The sequence below is a fragment of the Haliotis asinina genome, chromosome 7 (genome assembly GCF_037392515.1).
Source record: "Haliotis asinina isolate JCU_RB_2024 chromosome 7, JCU_Hal_asi_v2, whole genome shotgun sequence".
Lineage (NCBI taxonomy): Eukaryota > Metazoa > Mollusca > Gastropoda > Lepetellida > Haliotidae > Haliotis > Haliotis asinina.
Genome location: NC_090286.1, coordinates 53,454,665 through 53,470,364, shown reverse-complemented (window position 1 = coordinate 53,470,364; position 15,700 = coordinate 53,454,665). Strand labels below are relative to the sequence as shown.

At 39.5% G+C, this 15,700-nt stretch overlaps 1 protein-coding gene across 1 annotated transcript; it reads left to right on the top strand.

Annotated features, from left to right (window-relative positions):
* Window positions 1-4,645: 4,645 nt before the first annotated feature.
* Window positions 4,646-11,009, top strand: LOC137292070 (uncharacterized). Its single transcript, XM_067823614.1, has 4 exons — window positions 4,646-4,972; window positions 8,307-8,388; window positions 9,961-10,188; window positions 10,765-11,009. Exons 1-4 carry the CDS (start codon window positions 4,646-4,648, stop codon window positions 11,007-11,009), a joined length of 882 nt encoding a protein of 293 aa, XP_067679715.1.
* The last annotated feature ends 4,691 nt before the right edge of the window (window positions 11,010-15,700 follow it).

Genomic DNA, 15,700 nt, shown 5'->3' with positions numbered 1-15,700 from the left:
TTGACATTAGAATCTATGTCGAAACGTCGCATGTACATGATATAAAAGTTGGATATCTCTATAAATTGTCGTCATTCTTCACCTCTAGAATGTCGATAAAAGAGGATACTTTTGCAGCGGCTAAACTCCCTTTATTGAAACAGACATGTTGGTTTGCAATGATTTTATACTGCTTTTGTAATTCCCTTCCAAAATTTATAATTCTCTGAGGTTGTGTTTGTGTAGGGGTAAGTGTCGATATCAAGTGTCCGATGACATTATGAGGATACAATTTATTGTACTACTTTTGTCATATGCGGGATTACATATACTAGAATTAAGTTCTGTAAGTAGTAAAATTCTAAAGATAACTAAGAAAGAATATGAGGATTTGGAAAAGAGGTTAGCTTAGAAGAAATTAGTAAAGCTGTTCTTTACATGAAGAATGATAAAAACCCAGGATTTGATTGCTACTCGGACAGTGTATGAAATAGAGTCAGCCCGGCGACCCGCTGCTGGTTACATGGTGGAGTTACAACATTATTTTATAGCCAGCTCTGTGTGCCAATACATTTTCAAGGGTATATATATTTGCCCATGTCATTGACTACGGGAAATATTTTGGAAATAATTTACAAATGTGGAAGGTATGCAGACGACATCTATATAGTACATGGTCAATCAAACCATATCTTCCACAAATCAAATCCTATTATGAATACAGGGCTGATTACGTGTAAACTGGCCACAACATTTGTTCCATCATCAGCCTGGTGGTCTTCCTGGGTTTTAATAGGAGTTTCATACACTGAGTACTACTCCAGTGAATTCTGTAAGTTCTTTTTTTAGATTTAGGTCCATGAGTGTATAGATTTATAAAACAAACCATTGCAAATCCCCATGATTCTCTATTATCTCCCGACGTGTCAGTAGTCACCTATTCACAAACAACACCTAACAACCTCACGAGTTACGGACTGTAATATAGTAGCAGTTAATTCAGTTACAGGGGAGTGATTACAGCTAACAGAACAGCCAGGTTAGGCTGTCCTTTGTAACACAATATCATCGCATACTAATTTGCATAAAGTCATGGCCTGCTCCAGCTAAGATGCTTCGAAAAAGTCTGCATTGCTATTTTCTGCACTAATCTCGCCTCGGTAAAGTCCTTTTATTACTCGTACATTTCCTATCTGCCTGCCGCTGGAACTGTGGGTAGGCCGAACTTTCTTTAACAGATATTTCATACTTTCACATATCAAATAAATAAATTGTAGAGATAAATGCGAAACCCCCCAGTTTTTTTCCTGTTTCCGACAGCACTTTACCTTTGGATAAGGCATCAGAACCATATGTTACTTTAGATGTTCCTATTCTAATATATGGCTCAGACGTATGGGCTCATGATAATCTAGATAGATGTATCGATTACCCCCTGGCTCAATTCCACACTACATAACGTGGGACTAAATTATGTCCTAAACAGTCCACCGGGGTTTTCTACCCCATGGCTAGTCTCAAATGTTTAGCGAACCTTTAAGGACCAATTTATCCAAAAGGGAATTATTATCGATGCTAAAAACACTTTGAAACATATCTTCTCCTCCCCTAAAGCTATATATCACGACAACTTTTGACATTCCGAACATCCAACCGTAACTTACCGGTTGGAATGGAGCACCAGAGAAAAGCGACTTTGCCATCTCTACCAGAAAAAAGCGACTTTGCCATCTCTACCAGAAAAAAAAGCGACTTTGCCATCTCTACCAGAAAAAAAGCGACTTTGCCATCTGTACCTGAGAAAATTATATGTCATGTAATTTATTTATAATCTGTGTATGGAATAAGAAGTGGTGCCACAGATTTGTTGAGTGCTGCCTTAGCAGCAAGATCGATCATTGTGTTCCCAGAAATGAGAACATGGCTGGGTAATCAACAGAGAAGAAAGTCTCATTGGCCAATAGCAAGATCGTGATAGAGTTCAATAGTTCCAATTAAAAGTGGTTGTTTAAAAGATAAGTTTTTATTAGCCCGAAGGCACAAAAAGAGTTTAAAAGATTATGTATTGTTTGGACTTAGTGTGTTTTTTAAATATATATATAAGGGCAGTTAATATAGGCTGGCTTCTGCAGTAAACTTTAAGGCAAAGTGGCACAAACCACGGCGCCACCACCCTTTGACCCATCTGTAAAAAGTATTTGTATGTATCATACTTACTTTTTAATTGATTAAATTCTTGTTAAAATGTCAATTCATTAGTTTTTAATTCTTTAGATGATGTGTCAACCTCTAGCCTCACTAACTGCCAAAGAGGAGACGAAAGGAGACAGGAACGATATATATTTTCTAGCTCAATGTCAGCAGCAGAATGGTTTCATTCTGAGCCCAAGAGGGACAAAAGACGACTTCTTATTATTACGACAGTTGAATAGTTATACGACAGTTGACAGTTGGATTTGACTCGTTAAAATGCAATTTCATAATGCAAGGATAATTTCATACGGCTTTGGAACGGTTTTATTACCGGTCTCAACACTGAGACTGTCAAAACTAGAAGTAATAGAAGACCAAAGACAAAGTCTTTCCTTGGTGATGGACAGAATAAATCTGTTTTAGGTTGCTTTTGCAGGATCCATCATATGCGATGGGGCGTGAGTGGGTGAGTTAGTTTTAGTGATATTAAAACCATCCACAAAAAGCGATCCATCGTTTGAATCATTTAAAACCTCCGATAAACTGTTGATTTTAATTACTATACAGTGAGAGGACCAAATACTACCTTGTGGGACACCTCGATCCTGACAGTGATGACCAGACACGACTTAGAACTCAATCGGACATAAAGCTGTCTGTCTTCTAACACTGTGTTATAAAAAGAAACGGCTCTTTCAAGACGCCTTTAACGTCACATGTATCATATGCATTTTGAAGATCAATACACAATGTTGTTTATTTATAATGGAAATTTTGATGAAAGACTCGAAGCGTACCAAATAATCAATGGTACATCGAGTTTTTTGAAACCACATTGAATGTCAGTGATGAGGTTATTGGTTTCCAGGTACCAAACTAGGAGAACAGTAGTATTACCATACGTTCCATTGTCTTGCATTCCATTGTTATAGCTGCTTAAACAAATTGGTCTGTTATTAGATTCATCATTATGATCCCGACCAGATCTCTAGGAATAGGAATCATTATAGAATTTCACTATAGTGGGAAATTGCCAGAAGTCCATACGCCGTCCATACGAGCCAGTTACAGGATGAAGATATGTGTTAGAACTATCACTGAAAATGCGTAAACCCAAACCAGTATTTATGAAGAAACCCTCGAGAATCTTTCCCTTTGCGTTGATGTTATTGCTATCCAAAGCGGGTTATGTATAGGTTATCACCCTTACAAGGTAGGTATTTAAATAAATGCTGCAAGGGCTGTGTACCGTAATGAGGGTGATTAAACGGCTTACACCACGGTGGCACACTAATTTAATACGCGCGTAATGTATTAGGCATGATGAAGATTATCAAAATAACTACAGTTTTGTTTTTTAAATAAATATTGCCCTAGGTCAGTTAATCGCATATGCTAGTAAAACACATCCAAGAGCCATGGACATAAGTTTTCCTGGTGGTTTAAGACCATTTAAATGTCCCGTGTTAATACAAGGTTTGGGGTGTTGGTCATAAAGCATCTGAAAATCTGATTGCTGCTGAGACGATGATACAATGAACAGAAGGTGACAACAATATGCAGAGTAACACGGACCACAACTGCCTGAAGAGGATTGTTGAGAGGAACAATGCTGTGGATAGTTCCACGATTCAACAAACTAGAGGATCCCCTAAGAAGCTTATCACCTGGAGGTGAGAAACAGTTGTACACATTGTCTTATAAGTTACATGAAATTAATCCATAGATTTTTTATGGGTTTCTTGCAAACATAATGCTGATGGTTTAAAGACTTGGATTGTTGCAAACCATTGACATTGTTTCTAAAGTCTTTACTGTTCTACTGAAGAATATTGAAAGAACACCATATGGAGGTTGAACTGGAGACAGTCATCTTGAGGAAGATCCTTCGAGAAATATAGATAATGCTGATGGGGTTACAGGTATTGTATTCTAGATGTGTTGGAAATGAGTTATATATTCATTGCTTCTAAACGGAACATTGATGATGTACAAGTGCAAACAAATATAGGTACACTTAAAAGTATTTGTTTTACATCAGATAAATTGTCTCCATTAACAACAGACTACCTGTCCAGATAATTTACAATTCATTGAACCAATGACAATGCAACTGAAGGTGTTTGCTTTGTCCTGCACAAAACCTTTGTTAGAAGACATTTGTAGACACCCAATATTTATATACGGTTGATGACGTTTACTGATTATCAATGAACAAACACCAAGTTGACCCCAAACAATAACAATCACAATGAACATGTCTATATTCAATTTCTCAAAGCTTTGACGAATATGTCTCGAGGACAAACGTTGGATATACTTTCACAAAACATGCCTCTTCTCGTGATGTTAATTATTCTTCATTTGTATGTGCATTGCCAGGGAGATATTCAAACACGCGCTGTGATGTCGGATGAATATTTTGCTTTTGAATTCCATCAATAATTTGTAGAACTACCAGTGTGTGGATATCATGCCTTGGATATTCCTTCATCACTTACATTTGGAAATCATGTATATGTGTTGTCAGATTGTTTTTAGTGTGATTACGCTAACGAATTCATGTATGCCGGATCTACAATATGGAAAACGCCTGGTTGGCTCAACGTTTAAGATAATAGAGAATTCAGTTCTTTTCTCTTGTGCTGCTGAATGTACATCTATGGGAATGTGCAAATCCTTTAATTTTGAATCTAGGCTGAGAACTTGTCAACTTAATAAATTTAATGATCCCCAGTATCTGCGAGATGGAGGGGAAGAGGAAGGTGTTATTTACAGTCCAATTATGAATTGGAACAAGGTAGGATTATCATTAAAAGTAGTTGTCTCTTACACCTTTGTGTCTAAGTACTGATACAATGTAGGGAGACAAGTGTCTGTTAGATATCGTTATCTATTCTAGTGACCATACAAACTTGCCATTTGTGACGCTATCTATTCTAGTGACCATACAAACTTGCCATTTGTGACGCCATCTATTCTAGTGACCATACAAACTTGCCATTTGTGACGCCATCTATTCTAGTGACTATACAGACTTGCCATTTGTGACGCCGTCTATTCTAGTAACCATACAAACTTGCCATTTGTGACGCCGTCTATTCTAGTGACCATACAAACTTGCCATTTGTGACGCCATCTATTCTAGTGACCATACAAACTTGCCATTTGTGACGCCATCTATTCTAGTGACCATACAAACTTGCCATTTGTGACGCCGTCTATTCTAGTGACCATACAAACTTGCCATTTGTGACGCCGTCTATTCTAGTGACCATACAGACTTGCCATTTGTGACGCTATCTATTCTAGTGACCATACAAACTTGCCATTTGTGACGCCATCTATTCTAGTGACCATACAAACTTGCCATTTGTGACGCCGTCTATTTTAGTGACCATACAGACTTGCCATTTGTGACGCCATCTATTCTAGTAACCATACAGACTTGCCATTTGTGACGCCATCTATTCTAGTAACCATACAAACTTGCCATTTGTGACGCCGTCTATTCTAGTAACCATACAAACTTGCCATTTGTGACGCCGTCTATTCTAGTGACCATACAAACTTGCCATTTGTGACGCCGTCTATTCTAGTGACCATACAAACTTGCCATTTGTGACGCCATCTATTCTAGTGACCATACAAACTTGCCATTTGTGACGCCGTCTATTCTAGTGACCATACAAACTTGCCATTTGTGACGCCGTCTATTCTAGTGACCATACAGACTTGCCATTTGTGACGCCGTCTATTCTAGTGACCATACAAACTTGCCATTTGTGACGCCATCTATTCTAGTGACCATACAAACTTGCCAATTGTGACGCCGTCTATTCTAGTGACCATACAAACTTGCCATTTGTGACGCCATCTATTCTAGTGACCATACAAACTTGCCATTTGTGACGCCATCTATTCTAGTGACCATACAAACTTGCCATTTGTGACGCTATCTATTCTAGTGACCATACAAACTTGCCATTTGTGACGCCATCTATTCTAGTGACCATACAAACTTGCCATTTGTGACGCCATCTATTTTAGTGACCATACAAACTTGCCATTTCTGACCCCATCTATTCTAGTGACCATACAAACTTGCCATTTGTGACGCCATCTATTTTAGTAACCATACAAACTTGCCATTTGTGACGCCATCTATTCTAGTGACCATACAAACTTGCCATTTGTGACGCCATCTATTCTAGTGACCATACAAACTTGCCATTTGTGACGCCATCTATTCTAGTGACCATACAGACTTGCCATTTGTGACGCCATCTATTCTAGTGACCATACAGACTTGCCATTTGTGACGCTGTCTATTCTAGTGACCATACAAACTTGCCATTTGTGACGCTATCTATTCTAGTGACCATACAGACTTGCCATTTGTGACGCTATCTATTCTAGTGACCATACAAACTTGCCATTTGTGACGCTCTCTATTCTAGTGACCATACAAACTTGCCATTTGTGACGCCGTCTATTCTAGTGACCATACAGACTTGCCATTTGTGACGCCGTCTATTCTAGTGACCATACAAACTTGCCATTTGTGACGCCATCTATTCTAGTGACCATACAAACTTGCCATTTGTGACGCCATCTATTCTAGTGACCATACAGACTTGCCATTTGTGACGCTCTCTATTCTAGTGACCATACAAACTTGCCATTTGTGACGCTGTCTATTCTAGTGACGATACAAACTTGCCATTTGTGACGCTATCTATTCTAGTGACCATACAGACTTGCCATTTGTGACGCTGTCTATTCTAGTGACCATACAAACTTGCCATTTGTGACGCCATCTATTCTAGTGACCATACAAACTTGCCATTTGTGACGCTATCTATTCTAGTGACCGTACAGACTTGCCATTTGTGACGCTATCTATTCTAGTGACCATACAAACTTGCCATTTGTGACGCCATCTATTCTAGTGACCATACAAACTTGCCATTTGTGACGCCGTCTATTCTAGTGACCATACAAACTTGCCATTTGTGACGCCGTCTATTTTAGTGACCATACAAACTTGCCATTTGTGACGCCATCTATTCTAGTGACCATACAGACTTGCCATTTGTGACGCCGTCTAGTCTAGTGACCATACAAACTTGCCATTTGTGACGCCATCTATTCAAGTGACCATACAAACTTGCCATTTGTGACGCTGTCTATTCTCATGACCATACAAACTTGCCATTTGTGACGCTGTCTATTCTCATGACCATACAAACTTGCCATTTGTGATGCTGTCTATTCTCATGATCATACAAACTTGCCATTTGTGACGCTGTCTATTCTCATGACCATACAAACTTGCCATTTGTGATGCTGTCTATTCTCATGATCATACAAACTTGCCATTTGTGACGCTGTCTATTCTCATGATCATAGAAACTTGCCATTTATGACGTTTCATGTTCATCCAACTTCAGAATGCTATGATTTTATTCAGTGGCATTGGCAACACTTGACCCTTACCAAAACGTAATAAGCCATGCTTCTGATACCACGTTTGATCCTTTACACAGACATTAACCTCTTATCGTTTTTTTATTAAGGCCAATGGAGACACTAGAGAAGACATATTAAGAATATTAATCCATTAAGTTACGACCCAGACGTGAATTCGACCGCGGTAACACTAACCTATCAATACATGCTCAGTGGAAAAAGGGTTCACATGAAAGTACCAGTGTTCCTCTAATGTTTCCAGGTTTCTTCATACGTTATGCAATGCAAAGCTTGTGGAGAAACCTTGTAAAAAGCTAATCCAGCTCTTGTGCTTTCAGGTGATCCCATACTTTTTTCTCAGGGTAGCCTCAGGTCATCACCATTGTGTAGCCAATCACTGAATTCGCACACAAACAAACAAGCAAAATGACATCGTTTTCTGTTGCATGGGGGTATGGCTGGATTTGATCATCTATTGTTGTTAACATATGTCAAGTATAAGAACTGATCTACCTAAATTTAAAAATTTAAAAATGTAAAATTTAATGTGCACTGTTACAATGTCCTTGATCTAAAAGCCGGCGTAAGCATTTTGATGCATGCCATAATTTTACAATGAAGACACACTCCTTGTACGTCCTACATTTTATTCAACGGTACAGACAGCACTTGGTCCATGCCAACACGTCACATGTGGATATACGGAGAGATGCAGGTTGGAGAGAAATGGCATCGTGCGGTGTGGTATGTATGTTGAAAAACGATGTTTATACCGAAACCTATAATACTCAACTCTGTAATAATAGGGCTAGGATTCAAGATATATATATGTTAGCTAAACTGTGACGGACACGCTAAAGCAATGGATCTGCTACGACTAAAGGCGTAGTGGTAGATAAGATTTAAAACATTATTTAAATTCGCACGAGCCCCTCCCGGCTCTCGATCGTCCAGCATTAAGCTGCAGTCACAATCAGAAGTGGTAAAGAAACCTGTTTTGGGACTATATGAATATCTATGATTATATGACAAAGGGTTTTCAGTCCAACACAGGCTGGCACATCATGGTGTGGCATTATTTGAGCGTACATTTAGATGTCTGAAAAGACCAATAGAAAATGCACATCACCACTGATGCACGGTTAAGAATGTTGTGACATCTCTTCGAGGGACTATGGTGACCTGGCGGCCATAATGAATGAAACTCACTGATGCGCAGGTGGAAATGATCAATGACACTGATCAATCAGAAACATTGATAGACACGTATAAAGCTGTAAATGACACTGATCACTGATCACTGGTGAACGTGATACTTGTTACAGTAAGGGGGTTAAAATGCCTAATTTTCTTTAATATTGGAATTATGCACCAGACTGTTTGGATTGAAATGAATGATATGTATTGTCATTGAGTAAAATGGACTGTCCCAACTACCCACATTACCTAATTACATAACACATCCAAGCAAGACATATCCACGTCACCTAATTGTACTTTGGTACCTTGTGGCGGAGAAATTAGGTGATCTGGGAGGAGACCAGAAAATGCGTTTAAATTTTATTTAAATTATAATGTGAGCATGAAACGTGTAATGTAGACATCTTCTCTCTGTTTTGTTACTTACCTCTCTGTCAACACAATCGTAACTCTTCTTGAAGGTCTTATATATGGGTTTACACAGTAAAGTGCATATTCTGTTACTTATGTTACATTTGGCCACTCTCAAAATGGCACTGTGTGGTCAGAACAGCCGGTCAAGGGGTCGTGCCAATATTCATTTGTCAGAGGGGTACACAAAGTCAAGACTTTTTTCGTTTTTGTGGAAACGGTGGGTTTAGTTTTTGCGCCGCTTTTTAGCAATATTCCAGCCATATCACGGCGGGGCACACCAGAAAATGGGCTTCACACAATGTACCCATGCGGGGAATAGAACCCGAGTCTTCGGCGTGACGAGCGAACGCTTTAACCACTGGGCTACCCCATCGCCCCTTTGGAAACTGCTTTGATTGAGTGGGTTAGGTGACTTTGTGTGCTGGCGATGATGTGCCTGACTCTGAGTCCCGTATGGGATTCGCCTTCAGCATGGTACTTCTAGAATCAGTCATTTCTATTAGTCTTAGAAAGTGTAGTCCTAAATATAACCGATATCACATTGTCATACTCTCCAAACGGTATTGTCCTCTCATAGTTTTATGCTTGTCATACGATAATTACGTTACACAGCCATGTCTGGTTTTGTGTCTCACCATTCAAGTTTGACTTTAACGACCTTTATATGTCAGTGTTATTTGAACTGTGTTTCTTGTCTTGCAGTGGACTTTCTACCGAACATTGCGAAAGATAAACCAGCCAGTGCAAGTTCAATATGGCGACGCGATGTGCTGCCAAGTGCTGCTGTAGACGGTGATATCAGAGCATACTGGAAATCTAAATCCTGTTTTGCTACTGCTGAAGGTGACATGTCACCCTGGTGGCAGGTGGACCTTCAGAACACCTATGTCGTCGTGGAAGTTCGTGTCACAAGCAGAGACGACTGTTGTCGTAAGATAAATGTTTCTGTTTTCATTTGACGTATAATAATCTTCAATAAACATATGCCACTAAAACCTTAATGCTATTGATTGAAATTGTAAAGATATCGTGTATATTATTTTACACCTCGACATAGTCACGTTGCCCTTTGCTGCAGGGGCGGTGGAGTAGCGTAGTGGTTAACGCGTTCGCTTGTCACAGCAAAGACCCGGGTTCGATTCCCCACATGGGTACAATGTGTGAAGCCCATTTCTGGTGCTCCTATCGTGATATTGCTGGAATATTGCTAAAAGCGTCGTAAAACCACGTTCACTCACTCATTCTTTGGTGCAGTATTTATCAAAGTACACTATCACTGTCGAGTGGTTTGGGTCTGCACGAACCTTGTATCCTTCCTTTCATGAACATATCTTAGTGCGTGGGTGAACATTGTTTTACCCTGCAGTATTCCAGCAATATCCATCTTGGAACACCAGAAATGGGATTCACACATTGTACCCATGTGGGGAATCGAACCCGGGTCTTTGGAGTGACAAGCGGGAAACATGGCGCAAGTGTACATTTGACATATCGTTGTTGTTTCAGCTGAACGACTTCACGTCTACAGCGTTTACGTTTATCAGGGTGACCCTCTTGTCAACACCACCGACCCTCCACAACTGTGTTACATGTACATAGGAAAGGTCACCGTGCCTGGCCAGATAGTTGCCGAAAAGTGTACTGCACGCGTTGCTGGCCGTTACCTGAGGTTGACTGGAGATCAAACTATTGACAGTTGTGATATTCTGCAGTTTTGTGAAGTCCAAGTTTTTGGTTTCAAGATGTTATAATGGTATGTCCACGGGCCTCATGATGCAAGCAAAATTTAATCTTTAGATTTCGGGAACATGTACTTTCATCGGAATGTTGGGACGATGTTGTGAGATCTTCGCTCACATGTAGGAAGACTGGTAATTTCTTCTATGCTGCGCAACCCCATTTGCTCTACAGTTTGCCTGTGATGAGATGTTTTAAGATTCAGCTAGTACGGTGGTTCACCAGTTGTAACTGAAGTACTGCGACATTGGATTAAAGCGTAATATTTTTAAATGCTAATTATATGTGTTTGGTTGATTGATTGGTCGTTTAACGGAGCACTAAGGAATGCTCCAGATGTGTGGCGGCGGTCTGTATATAATCGAGCCTGGACCAGACAATCCAGTGATCAACATCATGAGCATTGATCTTGATTCACGCAATTGGGATGAGGCTTCAACAAAATCAGCTAGTCTGACCACCCGATCCCGTTAGTCACCTTTCACGACAAGCATTGGTTATTGAATTCTACCTCGGTATTTCACGGGAGAATATATGTTTGGAAGGGAAAACCAATACGTGTTCTCATTTGGATGAGCTGTTTCGCCACAAACAGTGTGTGAACTAAGTAAAGTAGCTTAGCACGAGATTCAACCTGAGGTTCACAATTATGGAAATATTATGTCCTGAGTGTTGAAAGCCGTTCATTTGCCGCGCTGGTGATGTTCTGAAAGATGCGGAATCTAAGAATGGAATCTGAAGAATTCCAACAAGGTTTCTCGTGACTGTTTTGTGTTCACATGCCCACTTTGCTGCATGTGTGTAAACTATAGATGAATTGTTTCAGTCACATTGCTGACTTGATGAAAGTATGCTTCTCTGTACTATTTTCATTGTGATTGTGGAACATCGAAGTTTGATTGGATCCTGGTTGTCTAGGGGGTGACAGATATGTATCTGAAGGACATGTTGAGTTGAATATCCACAAAACTCAGCTAAAGTTCGCTAAGAAAGTTGTTTTAAAACTATGGAATGCAGCCATGAGTGTGTAGAGTTTAAGTTTACGGAACAGTCAGCAATATTCCAGCTGTATGGCAACGGTCTGTAAATAATCGAGTCTGGACCAGACAATCCAGTGATCACTGGAATAAGCATCGATCTGCACAATTGGGAATAAATGGCATGTGTCAACCAAGTCAGCGAGCCTGATCGCCCGTTAGTCGTCTGTTATGACATGCATGGGTTACCGAGGGCCAATAATCTACCATGGACCTTGCCGTGTCTGGACACAAGAATTATACCTATGATCTGATAAGCATCAAATAGCCAAACAATTTCCACACATCTACCCATCGAAACTAGGAAAAAAGGGACTGAGCTCTCTGATTCATATCGTGTATATTTACTCAAAGGCACGAGTTACTGGGACACAAACACTAAACAGAATTAGTACGAAACCCTGATTACTAATGAAGGAAACCCCTGATGTAATATATCTTAGATGGACATATTTCATGTAGCCTTGGACAGTCAAGATTGTCTTTTGAAATATACTGGACAAAATAAGTTAAGGATATTGGTATTTTTATGAGTGATATTGTATAAGTATGTCAATGAATGAATACATCATTATTCATAATTTCAAAATTTACAAATATCCCTAACTATTTTTGTCCAGTATATGTTGTTCTGAGCGACGTTGTGGTTGAGGGGTTAAAGAGTTGTGTCTCTTTCTCTTACCTTCGGCCATTTACACCTTCTGTCGTGTACAGGATTCCATCAGCAACATTTCTTGTTTTGTGGCCAACGAGAGAGGTAGGTTTCTCTCCCCTATCTATCCATATTGCTTTTAATCCTAATATTAATCTTTGCTTTTTCGTCTCGAGGTTTTATTTCAACATGTTATATTTCTTCCTTGTGCCGTGCGTGACAAATAACGTTTTCTGTCTTTGTCTATTTCCCTTTCTTCGTATTTTATGGTTTCTACATTCCAGACCAAGCATATGTCATGCTTACTGTGTTAAAACTTAATCACCGAATCTACACCTTCATAGAACTGAAGGTTATGATTCTTCGGTCTATACAAATTAACTCTTGCCAGTTTACACTTGTCTATCGTTAATACAATATAATTATATTACAGTCAGTATTTGCACCTTGTAATTTCAAATCTAACCAACACAATATTGCACATAACTAGCATTACTTCTAAAGCAGATGAAGCAGCAGTTGTGTCCCTATTCATGTTTTATAGCCGGTTCCTGGAGTCAAATGGACATACTATAGCCATTATATGGCGCTTCGCTTGTGCTAAGGAAAGTTCGTGTTCACGGGCATAATTTGCCCACATGTGTATAATATCTATTGTAATGTTGAGATTTCAGTTGGATACAAGTTAACAATACCACGTCGTATTACGACCAAACCTGGTGTATTCAGAAATCTAGGCCTGGAAGGCTTTCTCTGTTAGGCTCAATGGGGCGATAACTGGGTTGATCTGACTGACTTCAAGTTTAGAAGTTGTGATACCATCATGCCTGAAAAGCATGTATTAAAAAACTGATCATCCTCAAACTAAGTCACCTTCTTTTCCACATCATCCTCTTCTTAACCAACCAGAAACAATAACAGATGAAATTCAAAGGAAAATTAAAGAAAGACAGCATGATATTCAAAATGGAACGCAAACAAAGGAGTTCTGGGTGGTCAATTGGCGAGACGAGTGAAGACATGACGGAGGTTCTGGTAAATGACTCGACTGATTTGAGAGATTCCAGGTATCGAGGACATGGATTTTATGAGTGACTCTTTCGGCCTCCGCAGAAATACAGAAGATGCTGTACTAACGCTCATGGAGATTTTTGCTGCACGTTTTGTGTACAAATGCTTAATGGAAGATTTCAGGGGATGCATATGGTTCCTGCGTTTGTTTTAAACAAAACGGTACTAGTATGTTATGTTTGTATTTAAATGATTTGTGTGTGATCATTGTGGACTTTAATGTTCATACAAGAGACGAAACCTTACTCGACACTTGTTGTAACCCGTCAAGATCCGAGTTTGAGTTGGCTTTCCGTAACGAATGTTTTTGTAGGAGTCGACTAACAGGATCAGGTGGTCAGGCTCGCTGGCTTGGTTAACATATGTCAGCGTATTGCGTAGACCGATGCTCATGCTGTTGATCACTGAATTATCTGGTCCAGACTATTTCCAGATTATTTACAAACCGCCTTCATGTACCTGGGATATTTCTGAATGTAACTGAACGCTGTGCAGTGAAGCGTGTCACAGCTTGATGATTACTTAGCATGTGATACTATACCAAGTGTTCAGAGAGGCTGTTGGCAGCCTCACACTTTAAGCTGTTGAAAAACACACTTCAGCCTGTTGTCAACCTCATTCAGGCTGTTGACAACCTCACACTTCAGCCTGTTGTCAACCTCATTCAGGTTGTTGACAACCTCACACTTCAGTCTGTTGATGGCATGTTCAGTGATGACATTACTCAAGTTGAAATTGAAGTAACTGTAAAGGGCTTGAAGTGTCAGACTCAGACAGCATTAAGACAGGTTATTCTCTCTTGTATTCATATGTTATCTCCGTAGTATGAGTTGATATTACAAAATATTTTACAAGCAGTCATTTATCCATAGATGTGGACGAAAGGTATTAATGTCCCTCTCCACAAAAGGGACGGTTGGGTAGCTTTGGCGTCATATCGAAGACCGGGTTTGATTCCTAACATGAGCACAAAGTGTGAAGCCCGTTTCTGGTGTGCCCCGCCGTGATATTGCTGGAATATTGCTCAAAGAGGGGTAAAACCTAACTCTGTCACTGTTCACAAAAAGGTATTTTGTTGATGGGTGTAATGGAAAAGTCTTTTTGGTTTTCATTAATCGTCTACAGCGACGTGATCTTTAATGGTGGATTTCTTCGTCTTATGAGAAATGGTTCTACAATGGTATTCTAGTTTAAACAGCGACGTGTTATAATTATCTGGGTAATTTATTTTCACCTAGATTGTCTCGGAAGAGGTGTACTCATACTCCTGTTAGTAAAGCTAGTCGGACCTCTTTCTTCCTACATCAGTTGTTTAACACATTTCAAAATATACTTATTGACTTAATGTTCAAATTCTTAGACAGCAATTGTAAAAGTGCTTCAAAGGAATGAAAGCTATTGGAACTTTTGAAACCATTTTATACAAATATGTAATATGTGATGGAAAGCAAGATTTAAAAAATTGGTATTTTAGCAAACTGAGGTTAATCTAATAATTATTTAGATTATAATGAATGTCTCAGTTACCGGTGCAAGATGTAAGGATGCATGGGGATCACTAGCTTGAACAGGTCTATGTACTTGTGAGAAAATTATATCCCACTGGAAGAGTACGTTCCACAGTGACATATGTGTTGCGTTATGCTTTTTAATTTTTTGGTACAATCTGGATGTAGACAAGGACAAACTTTACGGATGAACAACCTCTTTATTCAGGTTATGCGACGTTTCGATACAGATTCTTGTATCGTTGTCAAGCAAGCAAGAGTCAGGAAGAAGACAGAGTAATTATTAATCAGGGATGTCGTTTGATGTTTTGCTTCGGTTAATTTTCTTTCGGATATTGGCCAAGAATTACCTGTTCTTGGAACAGAAATACACATACACATGGATGGAGTGTCCATGCAAGTTGCAAGTCTCCTTGGTGTATTTGGTGCAACTGGAG

Bases quoted from the DNA above. Each gene is read 5' to 3' on its own strand.
- LOC137292070 (XM_067823614.1), top strand. From the start codon at position 4,646: ATGCCTTGGATATTCCTTCATCACTTACATTTGGAAATCATGTATATG. The intron at 4,973-8,306 runs GTAGGATTATCA...TCAACGGTACAG, and splicing joins CAATTATGAATTGGAACAAG to ACAGCACTTGGTCCATGCCA. The intron at 8,389-9,960 runs GTATGTATGTTG...CTTGTCTTGCAG, and splicing joins AAATGGCATCGTGCGGTGTG to TGGACTTTCTACCGAACATT.